At 37.8% G+C, this 13,618-nt stretch overlaps 1 protein-coding gene across 3 annotated transcripts in view; it reads right to left on the bottom strand.

The window, feature by feature from the left end:
- Positions 1 to 13,618, bottom strand: part of PLCB1 (phospholipase C beta 1) — a 797,636-nt gene that overhangs the window by 87,038 nt on the left and 696,980 nt on the right. For all 3 annotated transcript variants that reach the window (XM_055133540.1, XM_055133538.1, XM_055133539.1), the window contains 4 exons: positions 11,080 to 11,156; positions 10,875 to 10,964; positions 10,393 to 10,450; positions 8,899 to 8,985 (listed from right to left, as the gene is read on the bottom strand). In XM_055133540.1, the coding sequence (XP_054989515.1) occupies positions 8,899 to 8,985; positions 10,393 to 10,450; positions 10,875 to 10,964; positions 11,080 to 11,156 (312 nt within the window). The remainder of the gene's footprint in view (positions 1 to 8,898; positions 8,986 to 10,392; positions 10,451 to 10,874; positions 10,965 to 11,079; positions 11,157 to 13,618) is intronic.

The following is a 13,618-nucleotide window of genomic DNA, read 5'->3' as shown; positions in this document are numbered from 1 at the left end:
ATGTAGTGAGTATTCCCTTTAGCTCTCCCCTGTCATTTAGTATACCTATAGCCACTTTCCTACAATTCTGCATCCTTAGTAAATAAATATAAGAAAAAATAAATATAAGAAAAAGAGAGTAAATAAAAAAGAGTGAACCAGTGGCATCCCTGTGAATATCAGACCCACTTCTGTTTAAATACCAAACTCAATGGTGTAATTGGAACCAACAGAAAATAGAAATCTATGAGTATCCCATAGAACTAAAATCTGGGGAATACCATACAGTATCAAAAGGCAATCTCTTCCTTAGTTCTAGAGATTTATTTACTGGTTGGTCCCTGCAGTTATATAATCTAATGTTTCAAGAGAATTTAAACTTTTTCTTAATATGAAAATTTGTAAATTCTGATTTTTATTTGATGATGCGATGGTCTTGTCATGTGCCAACCTGGATAGGCTGAAGTGCATTCCCCTGGTCCCGTATGCTCCTATTTACAGCACTTTATGTGGAAGACAGACTTTTCTAAACATTTGGAAGGCTGGGAGGGAGGTGATGGTCACTGTATTACTCTGTTATACAAGTGTTGTGGCTGACTTTGTTGACTTGTCCTGTTGGAGTGTAATGGCAACAAAGGCTACACTCACTTTCCTTCTCCTGGGGTTCTTGGTTAGTTGTTTTGAATTCCCAGGACAGGTGTGTACATGTATGTGTGTGCATAAGTATGTGTGTGCATGTGTCATACATGTGCGACAGACATTTTGCAAATTATCCTAGTTACTGTACTTGCTATTAACCTTCCTTTCCAGTTGCCTGCCTGAGATGGGGAGAAGCCCTTCTGGGTTCTGCATAATCAATCCAGAGAGTTGCACGAGCCAACACCAATCTCCTATTGGTTCTGTTCTTATAGTTAAACTCCAACTGAAGCAAATGTTAACTACTTCAAAGATTTTTGCAAAATACTCTATGGGAACTTCTGTTTGAGACTTTGCATCCATTAATAATATCTGGTTAGCATATTTGGGTGTTCTCACTGAAAACACTTAAATATTATTAGAACAAGTTCCTTTAAATAATCTAAGAACCACAAAAATGTAAAGGATGCTCTCAGTCCAAACTAAAGGGATCTCATCTAAGATGGATAATAAGCAAGGAAACCTCATTTTCATTAATGGGCTTCCACAGGTGATGAAAAGTTTGAATTCATCTTTTGACATCCAAGTAGGGTAAAGGTGAAACTTCAATCATGTAGACTTCCCGTAAGAAGAAATTCTCCCAGGAAATGTTTCTACAATACGTAACATTTTCAAATGGTAGACTTTGAATTAACCAAAGTGAACTTTCAGAAATAAAATTTCCAAAAAGTGATAAATAAAAACTCATTGAATATATAGCATATTGGTAAATTAGGAAAAGAATAAGAAAAAGTTGTTCATAGTGGTTAACACAGAGAGACAAAAAAGGATGACAAATACTGAAAAGAGTTAAGAGACAGATGATGGAGTAAAGAAGTCTATTTTATTTTATATAGTATTATTTGAAATCATAGAAGGAAAGAAAACAATGTGGCAAAGCCTGATATTTATGACATGAGAGAAGTTTTATGAACTAGTGAAAGTTACTCATTAGTTATTCAAGCATGTATTTAGATTATTTGTACATTATTTCAAGCACAAAATATGCACCAAGGAACTAGCTCAAAGAGACGTAGAGCATGTTTGTATGAGGAGGGGCCTAAGTTTGATTTCTGGCACTGCACTGCTCTCGAGTATTGCTGTAGTGGCCTTAGCTGTGTAGTGCACCACCCAATCAAATCTCACAGTGAACCCTAAAGTCTCTACGCATACTAGTCAAAATAATACAATTATTTTGAATCATAGAAAGAAAAGGAAAAAAGTGTTTCCTGTATCAGGACTCAGTGGTAGGTCTGAGTATACTGGAACTTGCCTATAGAAATAAATGTAAAAACTGCCACAATAAACAAAAAAATCTAATGCAGACAAAAGCAGAAAAAAATGCAAGTTATGTTCAACATAGTGATGTTCAACATAGTTATGTTCAACATTAACTGTTGGCTAACAGTTAATTTATCAACAATAAGAAAAGCCAGAGGACAAGTAATCTTGAATTTTCTTTTCACTCCTTGAAGGACAATTTTATCTTCAAGGAGTGAAAAGAAAATAGTGCCAGCTTAGAATTAGACTCTCAGTAAAAATATCATACTAGAACAGAGATGAAATTAGCTCATTTTTAGACAAACCTAAAAGGAAAAGCTAAAACTTCACAGACTATAGTAAAGGCATGTCTGAGGTACATGGATCATGATGACCCCATATGGACAATCTGAAACACCAGAAAGAATGTTCAGGAAAGCTTTGAATCATGTAAGTCAGCCCAAATGATTTATCTCTATAACATGACCTCATAACCTAATCATAGCTATCTTAGTCTTAAAATAAATAACTTAGAAGCCGAAGGAATTAAAAGACCTTTAAAAATTGAACTGAGAGGAGACAAATGGAATTGAGATGTTTTAATGTTGGGGCTGAAGTGATAGTCCAGCGAGTAGGGCAACTGCCTGGCACGCTGTGACCCTGGTTTTATCCCCAGCATCCCACGTGGTTCCCTAATCACCATCAGGAATAATTCCTGACATAGAGCCAGGAGTAAGCCCATTTGAGTTCAGCTCCCCATGCCCTTCAAAAAACAAAAAAACATTCATTACAAATAACATAATCAGGATAATAAAATCTAAGAAATTAATAAAAACAAGACTTGAGAACTTGTGTAAACAGTGCTGTAATGAACATACGAGTACAGATGTCATTTCTACTATTTTTTTTGCCTCTCCAGGATATATTCTGAAAAAAAAAAAACAAAAAAGGAGTGCCTGAGAACAGATGACTGGTTAAAGAAACTTTGGTACATCTACACAGTGGAATACTATGCAGCTGTTAGAAAGTATGAAGTCATAAAATTTGCATATAAGTGGATGAACATGGAAAGTATCATGTTAAGTAAAATGAATCAGAAAGAGAGGGACAGACATAGAAAGATTGCACTCATTTCTGGAATATAAAGTAACAGAATAGGAGACTAACATCCAAGAACAGTAGAGGTAACTACCAGGAGGTTTGCTCCACAGCTTGGAAGCTGGCCTCATATGCTGGGGCGAAGGTAGCTCAGATAGAGAATGGAATACCAAATAAAGGGTGCTTGGAGAACCCTCTCAGGATGGGAGATGTGTGCTGAAAGTAGACTATAAACTGAACACGATGGCCACTCAATACCTCTATTGCAAACCACAGGCCACAAAAGGAGAGAGAGAACAAAAGGGAATGTCCTGCTACAGAGCGGGGAGGGGGGGAGGGATACTGGGATCAATGGTGGTTAAGAATAGGCACTGGTGGAGGGATGGTTACTCAGTCATTGTGTGACTGGAACGCAAGCACATAAGTTTATAACTCTGCAACTGTACCCCACATTAGTGTTTGACTAATAAAAATTTTTTAAAAAACACCAAGTAATTAAAATTAAAAGTCAGTTCTTCCCATTGATAAACATGACAAGAAATTTTCTTCCATAGGAAAAACAACAACAACAAAATAAAGCTCTGTATGGGTCAATGAATACATTGTCAGCAGGTACATAGTAGGTACACAGTATGCACACAATATGCACACACTGGCTTATATGAGAAGTTTGGATGGTGCTGGCAGGAAGAATCTGCTTTTCCCATCAAGCACCAAAAGGTTAGAGGAGGCATAAATGAACATTGTAATAAAATAAAGAATGTTTTACTTTATATCCTCATGTTGGGTTCCTTTCCCCTTGAATGCCGGGAAGGCAGTACTGAAATAGCCACATTAGGGTTCTGTATTAGGGCTCAGTGGTAGGTCTGGAAGAGACTAACTTCATCCAGAAAGATGAGTCACTCACCCTGCTACAAAGATGTCAGAGGGAAAATGAGGAAAATCGGTCTATATTCCCCTGGTGGAGAAATAAAAAGTCAGTAGCTACATGATGAAATGTTTCTTGGGTATAAATTAAAATGCTCTAAAGCTTCCTGGAATTTTGTCTTACTGATGAGCTAAATTAAAACAGAAAACCTGTGTTCTGAGAAGCATCAAAGACAAATTAAGTGTCAGAGGGAAAAAAAGCAAATTACATATTTATTGACTTATGAGGTTATGGAGGCAGTTCATTAAGAAGTTCTCTCAAATGATGATTTCTTTTTTAAATGAGAGCTAGTGGTTGTTGCAAAGTGATCAATACACATTGGAATATTTGCAGTAGATTCAGGGTAATTCCTGATTAATATTTTCAACATGTTAAAATGAATCTCTGTATTGTCTAGGATAGAAGCAGATGGTCCTTTTTATAATGAATCTAGAGTTGAGAAGGACCATAAAAGGCATGATTTCTCTGCACTGGAAGCTGAGTTATTGGGTTGTTTCCAACACCTTTTGCAGACATTAAACCCTTTTCCATTGGTTTTGGCAAACCCAGGTATTCAAAATCCCAAAGAAACCAATTATGTAACTGCGTGAAAGATGAATTAGGTTGTATAGCATCTCTCTTAAGAACCCTGTCGTTATAGAGTTCATAAGACACATCACACATGAAGCTGAAAACAGTATACTCAGATGCTGAGTTATAGATCTCACTAAGAAACAGGCAACTGAACATTTCCCTAGAATTTAAAATCCAACTGAAATATGATTGCTGTCCTTTTAAGAGTGTCTACTGTTATTTAGAATAATAATTTTTGGTGTGACTTATGTACAGGAATGCACAGTGTAACTGTGTGCCAAATGGAGAACCAAAATATTTATACATAATTTAAGCTGTCTCTAGAAATCATCTCCTACTTCCATTTTCTCCAACTGCCCTTACATTTTTTTATACAGAAGGAATACACTCATGGAATCTCATTTTTAATGGAAGAAATGACTTTCCATTTGAAAAAGGTCTGGTGCATGTTTCAAAGTGGGACATACTAAAATAAACTTGCACATTGTAGCTGGCCAAATTTGGTGCCCTACTAAATATGCATCAAGCAGAACTGAAATTCTTGGTCTATGTGTGGAAATCAAACAGATTTTTAACCTGTTTTGATTGAAGTCAATTCTCCTATGATTGTTCTTGTGCAGAATGATAAAAATGTTGGGAACTTGAGTTGGTCTTTACAGGCCATAAGCACATGGTTGAGTGCAAGGTTAGCATAGTTACGCTCTGAATCAATCTTCACATGTAGTTTCTTCTAAATCTTGCCAGAATCTCCTGGCCACTGGAGAGTTTTTGTCTTTTAACAACTGGATTTTCAAATGTTTGCTAAAAACAGTTTTATATTTTGTTAACATTTAAAAAAAAATTTTGGTACTGGAGGTTTTTGAAACTTATGCAGATAGCACTGCATTTCTGAACAGCTCAAAATCAGAAAATTATAAAGAATGTGAAAAGAGCTTTCTCCCTCCTCAGAACAATGTTAAACATACAACATAAGCACCTTGCTACATAGAATGAATGAAGTAGAAAAAGTAAATGATAATATCCAACAAAAGGGTGAAAGAAATAAAATAATTAAAAGAAGGATGGAACCATGTATGGTACAGTTTTGTAAGTGAACGATTAACCTTTAATGGATTTTAGATAGAAATTGGTTTACTCGACCTAGTCCCTTCAATAAACCACCTCTGGGAGAGTTTGACATGATTTCCTCTCTGTAAAAATGTTAAGATTACGAGTCAAACAGTTTGTCCAATACTCTCTGATGAATAAATTCAGTGTTGGTTAGCTTCATTTCTTTAAGTCTACCCCAGCATCCCCTCACACCTCCTCCCCCACCCCACTATTTATGCGTGTTAATTTCCCTCAAATATTTGCAGGTTTCCAAAGACCTTTCTCTTTCCAGTACTGGTAGTGGAGAATGATTATTTCAGAGCCAAAGCTAGCCTATCATTCATCCACGTTCTCCCAGTGTGGACAGCTTCTATGCTGGCTTGCATTTTCATTTGCCTACATTGTTATCCTGTGTTTTGATCTTTCTTTACAGAACCCTGTACTTGATTTTACTGTTTTACTACATTGCTCATTATCACTTCTTTTTTTTTTTCCTTTTAGGTCACACCCGGCAATGCACAGGGGTTACTCCTGGCTCTGCACTCAGGAATTACTCCTGTCGGTGCTTGGGCGACCATATGAGATGCTGGGAATCAAACCCGGGCCGGCCGCGTGCAAGGCAAAAGCCCTACCCGCTGCGCTATTGCTCCAGCCCCTCATTATCACTTCTTTTGGTGTCAAGTTATGTTTCCAATACACAAATTGTTTTATGGAGGCTTCCCTAGCCTGTTTGAGGGGTTGAGGTTAGTCCCACCTATATTCGGCCCTTCAGTGCATGCCTTGTTGAGTTGATGTTCTGATCCATCAGTATGGTGCTACTTGGGGCAGCAGAGCTGGGGACCATCAGGGTTCTACCCAGAGGTACGAAGATGGGAGGGCATGTACTCAGGGATTGAACTCAGGATCTGGAGAAAGAAAGGCATGTTCTCTACCCTTTTAGTGACATCCTTGGCTCTGAATGCAGCGCACAGATTTTTATGCCTTGAAGAGCAGTTCACATCTAATAAATATTTTAGCTTGATAGAAAACTCTGTAATCTTCCAGAACAGCCTTCATATCTAGATATAAGATGATCATAAAGGCAAACTCATGGATAAAAAGCAATGAATAATCATTGTGATACCAATTTATTGAAAACTTTTTTTAAAAGCAGTTAATGGAACTATCCCAGTTAATAGAAACAATTTCGTTTTATTTTTAAGGGGCCATGAAAAGAAATGGCATACTGTTCTGTATATGATTGTGGTATTCACTACCAATCATCTGCCCAATTTCTACTTCTCTTCTATTTTTTTGATAAGAAAACATCAGTTTTTCCTAGGATCCTGATAACTGTGGAACAAGGAGGAGCTGACCTTTCTTTCCTCTTGAGTTCAGAATACTGATTATTCTCAGTCAGTCTTGAAAATTATCGCCTCATGCCTGAGAATGCACATCAGAAACAATTGCAGCTAAGAAGAGGTCACAGACAGGGAGGTTTAGGAAGCTTTTTACAGTCTTATGAAGGGTTACAAGATGAAGAAACTGCCTTTCTGCCTTTGAATGATTTTGCAAGTAAGGTTACTATGTGTCGAATTGGCAGTCTCTTGTAACTGACTTTATAGGAAAAAGAAGAAAAGTAACAAAATGAGATGACATGGTGGAAAATTAAAAATATCTGCATCTTTGATGAGACTATTGAGTTACTAAATGAACCATTCTGAGAACTACAATACCTTTGATCTTCCAGGAATGTGACTTACTCACTTCTGTTATTGTTTAAGACAGTTTTAATTGGATTTTCTGTGAAATTCCTGCTGAACCCACCCTTACTGATAAATTGTTGTCATCAGCTAATGTTTGTATTATATTCATTGAAGAAGTTAAATGTGCACCAACACTAAAGTTGATTTTAATTATTATGACCTAGTTCAATAATATAAGATCTTTGTAGGCTTTTAATACTGTTATTTAAATATACTATACACACATATGTGTTGGCATTGTTCGGCCAAAAACCAAATCAAAACAAAAATTACAACTTTGAAAATAAATTATTCTCAGTAGAAAAAAAATTTTTTTAAAGAAATTTTAGACCCAAAGAAACAGTATAGTGAGTTGGGAGCTTTTTCTTGCATGTGACCGACCCTGGTTCGATCCCCACATGGTGCCCCAAGCCCACCAGGAGTGATCTCTGATTACAGAACAAGTAGTCAGCTCTGAGCACCGCTGGGTGTGGCTTCCAAACCAAAACCAGTAATAATAATAATAATAATAATAAGTACAGAAATGTCTGAAATTGTTAACATTTATTCTACTTTACTAATGCATAATCATCAGTCTGAGGGGCTAGGTAGGTATATTTAAATTGTGTATTTATTTAGTTGAAAAACAAAATAATCAGCATAACTTAATCATTATTGACTTTTAGTAGCATCTTAAGAACCTGTATTGCTAAGTCTAAATACCTTAGGAGTCAAAATATTAAATGTCCTGTAGAATAAATATGAAGGCAGAAGCACAGACATAATAACAATTACTGAGAATTAGCTACAAGAAATATAAAAGTAAATTGATGAAACTGATGAAAGTACCATACAATGAAGCAAAACTAATACAAATAAGCTTTATAGATCCAAAAAGTATATTTATGAAATGACTACTTCTTAGGACATATAATTCAAATGGAAGACAGAAGAACAGGAAATCAGAAAAGCATGTTTTTCATCAACAAAATTTTCAGGGATGAACAAGAGAATAAAACTAAAGTCAAGATGCTATTTGCTAAGTATTTGGTTTATAGGTATTAAGTTTAGTTCATATTCATGAAACTATTGATTTTGATCAAATAGAAAGCATAAGGCAATATTTAAGCCGCACTCCAAATGAACTATTATAAAAGATTTAAGTAAATTTGGTGCAGTGTACCCTCTAATGGCAAGAGTCTGGCATTACAACATTACCTCAACAGCTGAAGTGACTTCATTAATTTAGGCACACTATAGAATTATCCCCAGCAAGGTAGGGAGATACCTCAACTGTGCCTGAGACAAACCCTAGATCAATCGAAACCAGTCTTTGGATGTGAGTTCTGGGAATTTCACAGTTTTAAAATGCATGGGTTGATGACACACACTGTGTCCTATAAAGACTTTTCTTTCTTTTTTAATTTTTTTAAACCATCATGAAAAAGATACGTAATTCCCCAGGAGACTGAAAATGTGAGGCTGTGTGCAGTTACCAGAAATAGGGAGCCTAAATTTAGCCGATTGGAAAGAAAAGGAAACTTCTGTGTATTGTTATTTGCTTCAGTTTACCTTGGGCTTTTCATCCAGGATCTGCTGACGAATCTCCTTATGTTTCTCCACGAGTTTCTCTTGACGTTTACTTTGTGCCTCTTCTAACTGTAAGAAAATTATGAGAAAAGGCATTTTCATCTAGATATTTAAGAGAATGTTTTAAAAAAAAAACTCTCTAGATCTAGTAGAATAATTATATGATATAACAACTGGATCAGGCACCAGTAACGACTCTCATTGAGAGACTTATTGTCACTGTTTTTGGCATATCCAATATGCATGAGTAGCTTGCCAGGCTCTGCCACTCGGGCTCGATACTCTCAGTAGCTTGCCGGGCTCTCTGAGAGGGGCGGAGGAATCGAACTCGGGTCGGCCTCTTAAAAGGCGAACGCCCAACTGCTGTGCTATCGCTCCAGCCTCAAAGACAGTACCAATACTCTCAATGAGAGATGTTGCTGGTGCCCACTAGAACAAATCAATGAGCAATGGGATGACAGTGATACAGTGACAGTGAATAACTGGATCATAAATAATAATTAATGTTATCACAAAATAATTATATTTTATTTTTGTATATCATGGTTAAATACCATCCTTAAAAGTATAGGATATTGGGGGTTACGATATATAGCTCAAGTGATCGACGTTATGAAAGTTCCAAATTATTATGAAATTCTTTTAAACTGGCCCTGTCTGGCCCCCTTGCATGGCTGGGGTTGGAGAGTCTGATAGTTTCAAGCTCTGCAAGCATTGCTGGGAGTGGCCTTATCCCAGATCTCTAGCACCCCTTGGAATAACCATTTCCCTTAAACACTGAAGGAGGTGGACTCCAAAACTAATCAGAACAGAAGGAATAGGAAACTGTTGTTTTGGAAATTTGATACACCAAATACACCAAGATAGAGATGGAGGAAAATCAAAAGATTGCACTATTCTTGTATTTTTATTATATATTTATTTATTTATTTATTTTTGCTTTTCGAGTCACACCCGGTGATGCACAGGGGTTACTCCTGCCTCTGAACTCAGGAATTACTCCTGGCGGTGCTCGGGGGACCATATGGGATGCTGAGAATCGAACCCGGGTTGGCTGAGTGCAAGGCAAACACCCTACCCGCTGTGCTATCACTCCAGCCCCTATTCTTGTATTTAAGTTAATTTCTGAAATTTTCCATAATAACATGATAAAAGGTATCCACAAAGATTTCCATTTTCTCAAAGAACAATGAAAGGTTCTTTGGACAAGCTTCCCGTTATATCCTATTTCAGGACTTTAAAAATAATTTTGGATATCTATCTTTTGAAAATCCTTCTACATAAACGTTTACACTTAAGTTTGAGAAGCATTGGACCTTGAAAATAATTTTGGAGATCTATCTTTGAAAACTCCTTTTACACAGAAGTTTCCATGTAAGCTTGAGAAACTGATTATGGGCCGACTTCTGTGTCAATCAGCTCTGCTGGAGCCTGTGATGGATGTTAAAGGGACCTGATTTCCCTCCAGAGACTTACCCTTTTGATGTACTGTACCACCTCCTGGATGTAGGACCGGATCATCTCTGTCTTTTCCCTAAAAGTAAATGACACACAGATCACTTTATCCAAACATCTGGTATCTACAAATGCAGGAACCTAACACTCCCAGAAGAAAATGTAGAACTTGTTACAAAAAAGGAATGACCCAAGAGCTCTGAACAAAGGTCAGCTTCTACCCAAGGGCAAGCTTGAAACGCTTGGAAAATTCCCTGACAATTTGGGAAGAGAGGATTTAACCTTTCCCTAAGGGAAGCTCTTGAATCAGTCTTTACCTCTATACTTGACTGAACTACTCTTTGAGTTCAGTGTTGCAAATTTACAAAAGGGATCTTTCAGAAGGTTAATGAGAGGAGTGATTTCACAGATGAGTCTTTGTGTAGTGGAAAATCTGTTATTTGGATACAAGATAAAACCCTGGGGAGGGGGCTAGGGTGAGGGAGGGGCTGCTTTCTCCTTACTCTTCCATCTGACTTTTGTCTTTGGATTTAGCTTCTGTTATCTTCTCCTGCCTCTTTTTATCCATTTTTTTCTTTAATTCCTTCTTCTCTCTGAAGTAAAATTGGAAGCAGACAGGGCATAAAAAAGAAAAAAGCAAGTTAAATGGCAATTTGCGTTTAATACATTTATAGAAATTAGTTTCTTGTAATGAGACGGGAGGCTTACTTCTCACAGATTTCTTTGAGCTTCTTTAACTGACTGTTCTGACACTCTTCAGCCACATCGGTCAGTTTCTGAATAAGCTGAAAAAAGAAAATGCCAGTTTGCTATTTTGCATCATCACAGACATTAACGTACCCTCTAAGCACAGAATCTGCAGTTAGAAAAATTCACGACCGATATTAAGCATGGTGAAAGTTATCAGACTTCCCACCAGGTGCAGAAGAGATCATGTAAGCCATCACGTTCTGTAGGTTTTAGTATGAAATTCGTATCATTTTTTTTAAAACTGAAGTCCTTAAATGATTGTACTGGTTACTGCAACTTGCTCAGTGCAGAGAAAACAAAACGCAGGCACATGCATCAATCCCCACTCTCACAGACTCTACATGTTTTGAATCTATATATTTTTGGTTTAAAATTCAATTAGTAGCAGTTAAATTTTCTCTTGATTTTAAAAGGAGTTGGATATAAATGTAAGTTATAATCTACTGTGAATTATGATTCTTGCTTCCTGCTATCGATTAATTATCTAATTGTTACAAGTATGCTATGCTTTTATCTTAGAAATCGGTATGTATCTTCTTGTGTGGATAATTTCCAAAAAACACTGAAAAAATTGGAGCTTGGAGTAGGGGGTTGAGTTGCATGTGGCAGGCCCCGGTTTGTTCCCTGTTACTGGAGTAGCTGAACTGGAGCGATAGCACAGTGGGTAGGGTGTTTGCCTTGCATGTGGCTGATCCGGTTTAGATTCCTCTGTCCCTCTCAGAGAGCTCGGCAAGCTACCAAGAGTATCTCGCCTGCATGGCAGAGCCTGGCAAGCTCCCTGTGGTGTATTCGATATGCCAAGAACAGTAACAACAAGTCTCACAATGGAGACATGACTGGTGCCCGCTCGAGCAAATCGATGAGCAACGGGAGGCAGTGCTACAGTGCTACTGGAGCAGTCAGAAGGAACAAAGGCCAGAAAAGGAATATCCAAGAAGGCCTTCAACCACTCCCAACTTTAATCCCTTGGCAGCCACCCTGGCACTGTACCTAGGTAGAAGAAACTATATATTTTTGGTTTAAAATGAAATTATCAGTATAAATTACCAAATGAAATGAAATTTGCTCTTGAGTTTAAATTGAATATGATATAAACATTAAGCTATAATCAGCTGTAAATTATATTACCTAAGGAAAAGAAAGCCCTCCAACCCCCGCCATGGGGCAGAGTGGGAAAATCTCTATAAAAGCTAACATGAACAAAGGCACACACATAGCTACACGAGCACACATCTGATTGCTGAGCACACGTGTTGTCTCTCTCTCCCCTCTTGAGATGTGTGCTTCCAGACTTTCATATCTAATGCTAGGATGTGTCCTGGGATTTTCCCCATGCAACCCCACCGCGGCATTCCTCAAACTTTCAAATAAATCTGTTTTTAACTTCGCTGCTCATCTCCTTCTCCAGAAAATTTTTTCTATGAGGGAAAGGGACCAGAAAGGCATAGTAAGATCTAGGACTGACTTTTCTTTCCTGCAAGGAACAAGGCCCACAAAGGACTCTTCTCAGTCTTAGATTCTCCCAACTGTTTTCCAAATGACAGAGGTAGAGAGAAAGACAGCACATTTCCTTCTTGAGGTTGCCACCTCCTCCCCACTTCATATAAGTCATTCAGGGACCCCACCAGCATCAGTGCCACAACACATACATTACCCTGAGCACTGTTTAGAATCACTACTGATCACAATAGTGATCAGAGTTTCCTGACCCTGAAAGAGCCCCCTGTACAGCATCGGGCTACACTAGTACGTGGCAGGGACAAATGGAGATGTTACTGGCATCCTCTTGAGCAAATCGATGAACAACGGGATGACAGTGATACAGTAATACAGTGATACTGATCACAGAGCCAGGATAAGACCTTAGCTAGGTGTGGCCCCAAACCTATCCCTCATCCATCAGCCCCAGAAAAAATGCTTAGTGAATTTTAAATATACTTCTATGAAAGCAATTCATTTATTACCTTGTGTTTGTTTTCTATTATCAAAACAACCTTCAAAAGGGTAGTATTTCAGCAGTCTGAACAACGGCTAAGTATTCATTAGGTGCTCAACAAACGCTTGTAAATTATGTGAGGGTAATTTTTCCCTGCAGCTTCATCTCTGTTTTATTCCATATGAATTGCCTATGGAACTTTCTGCATTTGCTCAAGTATTGGTAGCAACTAGACGCAGTTCTTACAGAAAAACCAAACAGATGGTGCTAGCTTCCCATGAATTTCCCCAGTGTTGATTCCCCACTAACGAAAGATGAAGTCAGAATATCAGGTACAGCAGGGTAAACTCACCAAATATTTTTGGCCTCACCCAGCAATGCCCAGGTCTTACTGCTGGCTCTGAGCTCAGGGATCACTCCAGGTAGGCTTGGGGAACCATATGGGGTGCTGAGGATAGAACCTGGATTGGCTGTGTGCACGGGAAGAGCCCTACCCATAAAGTACTATCACTCAGGTCCTGAGTTCACCAGATTTATATAAACAGCAGCAACAACAGTGAT

This window comes from Sorex araneus, chromosome 3, assembly GCF_027595985.1.
Source record: "Sorex araneus isolate mSorAra2 chromosome 3, mSorAra2.pri, whole genome shotgun sequence".
In the NCBI taxonomy this organism is placed as follows: Eukaryota; Metazoa; Chordata; class Mammalia; order Eulipotyphla; family Soricidae; genus Sorex; species Sorex araneus.
This window is presented reverse-complemented; position numbering and strand designations above follow the sequence as displayed.